The following is a 4,486-nucleotide window of genomic DNA, read 5'->3' as shown; positions in this document are numbered from 1 at the left end:
GTATATATTATATACAATTTTTTTTATTAATTATTAATATATTAGATATTAAAATTAAGACAAGTTTCATGGACGAAAGAAAGATAAAATTCTAGAGGACAAAAATGTTAGTTTTTTGTTATGTTTAACTTTGGAAAATGATGAAATTTCACAATTTTATGATATTTATTATTAATTACTAGTGATTTCACGTTTTTAAGATATTAGTTGTTTGTGATTTAAGTTAATTGTCTTATATTTTATTTATTATTATTATTATTATTATAAATAATATGTTTGAACTCTTAAAACCATTTGAATTCTAAACTGTGGTTAAAAACCATACAAAATAACCGCATCAAATCTACCTAGTTAATAACCGAAATACCAAGAAAAAAAAAAAAAACTGCACTGTAAAAATAACCGCACCAAACGGTTTTGAAAAATGGATTAACCGCATTTACGGTTAGCGCTGAGGTTTTCGTGAGCGACACCGCTCTCACGTTTGAGTGAAATTTGTAAGATGCGGTTGACCTTAAAGGCTTAAACCACTTGAATAGCACAAAGCAATGAAGGGCTATTTCGTAATCAGGTATTCTTGCTATCATTCGTTTGCTGAATTTGGCGGGTGGGAATATTTTTGACTGTTTATTCCCAATAATGGGGCACACGCAGATCGAAAGAGATAAGTACGCGATGAAGAAAGAAGGACGCATCAAATTGACAAGTTGGGCAAAAAGATCGATGCAAGTTTGGTAGATTGTTCGAGATCACCAAAAGGTTCCTCGCTTTCGCTGCAACGTTCTCCCTCAGTTTCGGTGAGCACAGATTTCCATGATCAATTTGTTATTTGGAGTTCTTTAGATGATATGTAATTCATATTTTAATTCAATATTTTAGGGTTTGAGCACAAGCACAACAAGTTTCTGGTGTGTCTGATTTAATTTTTGTTCATTGTTTTCATTTGCCTGTTAGAATTGTGTAGGGTTTTCCTCTTCATATTTGTAATCGGCTTGGTGTTAATGGGAGAATGAATCGTTAAGTGTATTCGTAAGATAAGTTAACGCCAATGATTAGGGTAAAACATAGTTAGTCAAGTTCCTTTGGTTCCTATCAATGATCCATGGGATCATGTATCAAAGTAAGATTTGCCCTGTCTTACTGTTGAACTTATGAGAGTACTTTCAACAAATTTTCCACTGTAATCACAAGTCACAACCAACTAAATACAAAATCTAACAAAAACAAGCACCGAGAATGCCTATCCACTATCATTCAAAAGGTTACAGGATAATCGGCTTAGTTTACAATAGAATCCCCTCTTAAGTCCTCTTCGATGCTAACCTTGATAGTTTTTGATCCAAGAAATCCCTAGTTTTCTAAACAAACCTTTCGTCTACTTAGGTTTTCTCCAGAAACCATGAATTATCTCCTCTCCCGAGGCTGTCATTGGTTCAAAAATGAATTGGGCGACAGTAGGCCACTTGTGTTTAGGTCATTATGATCCTTCTTATCTATGGTTCATGAAAAACTTTTGAATCCCTTTTCCTATTTTGAAGAATTTGCTGAGTTTAGACCTCAGCTTCTTGTCTTATATGCTAGAAGTTATTGTAAAATTCCACTAAAATTTTCCTCATTCCTCAACTAAAATTGCTTTTACAATAAAATGAAGTGGTTTCTTCTCTGTTTGATATCTGACAATGCAACAAGTGATTGTTTCTTTGATGACCATAAATTCCTCTTGTATCTAAATATGTATCTTCTCGTGTCTTTTGAAAAATCCAATGATCAAAGGTTCCTTGCAAATATTGGAGAATTCTCTTGGCAACAAGGAAGTGTATCTCCTTTGTGTCCTCTAAAAGTTTGAATTTTCAGTAACAATTTCATCTCTATCTTTTTTTGAACACTAACACGTTTAATCAAAGAACATTCAAATGGTGCTCATTAGTGTGTGATGCTTTTAAACTTGTTCACAAGAACTCAGATCAGATGTATGTTTGTTTTGCTTACATAAATGCACATATCTAAGATGTAAACAAAGACATGAGCTCATGCATCTAAGATTCCCACTTGTCACAAGCAGGCAACATCATAATGAACAAATTAGGTCTCATGCAGCCTAATTTTTTCAAAGTTACACACTCTTACCCTTCTTCTATAATCTCCTGCATACACAATGCACCACCACATGGAGCAGCAGAAGTTTCACGAATCACAAGTCTGGTCAATGAGTCAACAACATCTAGAGTCCTCAAAGATGTTCACTTAGTAAGATTTTACACTTCCAGTTTACTTACTTGTGGGACCCAATGAAGTTATTAACCTTTATAAAGTTTTATTCTTTTAGTCGACACAGTTGCTAGATGGCTTTCTTGATCTTGCCGAAGATAACACAAGCAAGGATCTGGAGACATGTGGCGTTCTTGGGGCGTTTCTTGTAAGATTTTTTTTTTCTCTTTGAAGTTTGACCATTATTGATGGTCAAAGTAATTTTATGGAACTGAGTATCTGTATCTTTTTTTGCTTCCAGAAAGAAGGGACCTATTATGTAACAACTCTTATAATACCAAAACAAGATTCTACTTCTAGCACAGTAAGTCAAAAAAAATGTGTTTAATTTTTTTTTTTTTTAATTATGTTTTCTTCATATATGTGAGACTGTATGTATATTGTTTTGCTAATTGATAGTGTCAGGCTGTTAATGAAGAGGAAATATTTGCCATTCAAAATGAACAATCCCTTTTCCCTGTTGGATGGATCCATGTATGAATACAATTATTATTATTTTTTTTTCTTTTTACTAGATGTTTTCTTGATAAAGTAATTATATGGTATTTTTTTTTTCAGACACATCCTTCCCAAAGTTGTTTTATGTCATCAGTTGATCTACATACACAATATTCTTATCAGGTATATGTTACAAATAAGATAAATGAACAACATCAGTAATCGTTTTTTTTTATTTATTATTTATTTACTCTCTGAAGGTGATGGTACCAGAGGCAGTTGCTATTGTCATGGCTCCCACAGATACATCAAGGTATGAATGCCCCTATTTTTTGGTATCCATCATGCATCAACAGATGTGATTGCTAATTTAGTGTAAATTACATTATTGTGTAGCTGATTTCTTCAAATTTGATCCCAAAAACAATTCTGTTGCTTTTTTGGTCCTTATTTGAGGTTTTTGTATTTTCCACATTAAAGAGTCATAACTTTTTTACAAATTGGATCTCATTTATTTATTGCATGTAAGGAGTTACGGGTATTTCCGATTATCTGACCCTGATGGGATGAAAATTGTGAGGGAGTGCCAAGAGACTGGATTTCACACCCATTCAGAACCTCTCAATGGAGCTTCCATTTATGAAGACTGCTCCAATATATATCTTAACCCTAATCTCAGACTAGAAATATTTGATTTACGTCATTAATGTTACTATAATAATAATAATAAAACCTCGCATTGTGTGAAATTGTTGTAGACACATAAATCTTTTCAAGTGCGGTAAATTACAAAAAACTCTTGTAAATATATTTTATTTATGTTGTTGTTAGTATCTTTTTTTTGGAAACGGCAAATGATTAAACGGAAGCCTACTCGCATATTTCAACGAGCACCCCGGGTTCGAGCTCCTTTACAGGGTAAACCCAGCCCCCATAGGGGTTTCCAGGGACATTAGTATTATGTTGTTGTTAGTATCTAACCTGCATAACATATGTATTGTTTTATCATATATCTATATGTTATTGATTAAATTGCGATTCTAACTTAGTATAAGGTGGGGACATTAGTCTTTGAGATCCGACTCTTGTTACTTTAGATTCAGTACCCAAGGCTACAATTAGGTCGGTGAAGATGTTTCGGTTTATGGGGCGCTTGAGAAGGTGCTGGAAAAATCCAACTACAAAGTTGATACTAAATTGGATTGAAAAACAATGGCCATACGAAATACCAACTAACAATAACAATATATATATATATATATATATATATATATATATATATATATATATATATATATATATATATAGTTGAGTATAACGTAAACAATCAAACACATATATAAATAATATTCACACGAAGAAGATTGATTGATTATGTGTTTCAACTATCGATGTTAGAGTGTACATCCATATGAGAAGGTAAAAATCTTTGATTCGAATCAAGCGATTTCAACGCACCAAACTGAAATTATAATAGTAATAGATAAGTAAATTTCCAGAAAAGACAGGTTGTCAAAAGCCCAATACGCAGCAGTACTGTTGTGGGCTTGTGGTCATTGGTCTAGCTGAAAGGGTTGATTGGTCCACCAGAATCATCTGTTACAACGGAAATGCAGAATAAAAAGATCCTCCTCCTTTCTTTGAAGTACCTTGTTGCACCAACATGTATGTCTTCATAGTAAAATGTCTGATTCTATGTAACAAGTTACAGTTCGGATTAAAACCGCATTGGAAAAAACCAGTTTGAAAATCTGATAATAAAACATATGGGTATTGGAAC

General features: G+C 33.0%; 1 protein-coding gene across 4 annotated transcripts; it reads left to right on the top strand.

Moving 5' to 3' along the window:
* The first annotated feature begins 479 nt into the window (after positions 1-479).
* On the top strand, positions 480-3,539 carry AMSH2 (associated molecule with the SH3 domain of STAM 2). Of its 4 annotated transcripts, none has more exons than XM_079087913.1 (9): positions 480-571; positions 655-797; positions 2,063-2,247; positions 2,327-2,416; positions 2,510-2,572; positions 2,668-2,742; positions 2,827-2,889; positions 2,967-3,019; positions 3,236-3,539. In XM_079087913.1, exons 3-9 carry the CDS (start codon positions 2,074-2,076, stop codon positions 3,411-3,413), a joined length of 696 nt encoding a protein of 231 aa, XP_078944039.1. In that variant the 5' UTR covers positions 480-571; positions 655-797; positions 2,063-2,073; the 3' UTR covers positions 3,414-3,539. The 4 variants fall into 4 exon arrangements, with proteins under 4 accessions (XP_078944039.1, XP_078944040.1, XP_078944041.1 ...); XM_079087914.1 differs by lacking the exon at positions 480-571 and adding an exon at positions 880-908 and having other exon boundaries at positions 578-797; XM_079087915.1 differs by lacking the exon at positions 480-571 and having other exon boundaries at positions 578-797; positions 2,674-2,742.
* The last annotated feature ends 947 nt before the right edge of the window (positions 3,540-4,486 follow it).

Source organism: Lactuca virosa, chromosome 4, assembly GCF_052849685.1.
Source record: "Lactuca virosa cultivar CGN04683 chromosome 4, Lactuca_virosa_CGN04683_v6, whole genome shotgun sequence".
Taxonomy (NCBI): Eukaryota; Viridiplantae; Streptophyta; class Magnoliopsida; order Asterales; family Asteraceae; genus Lactuca; species Lactuca virosa.
This window is presented reverse-complemented; position numbering and strand designations above follow the sequence as displayed.

Excerpts from the sequence above, each read along its gene's own strand:
- AMSH2 (XM_079087913.1), top strand. The coding sequence starts at position 2,074 with ATGAACAAATTAGGTCTCATGCAGCCTAATTTTTTCAAAGTTACACAC. Across the intron at positions 2,417-2,509 it reads GCGTTCTTGGGGCGTTTCTT|AAAGAAGGGACCTATTATGT; the intron begins GTAAGATTTTTT and ends TTTTGCTTCCAG. Across the intron at positions 2,890-2,966 it reads ATACACAATATTCTTATCAG|GTGATGGTACCAGAGGCAGT; the intron begins GTATATGTTACA and ends TACTCTCTGAAG.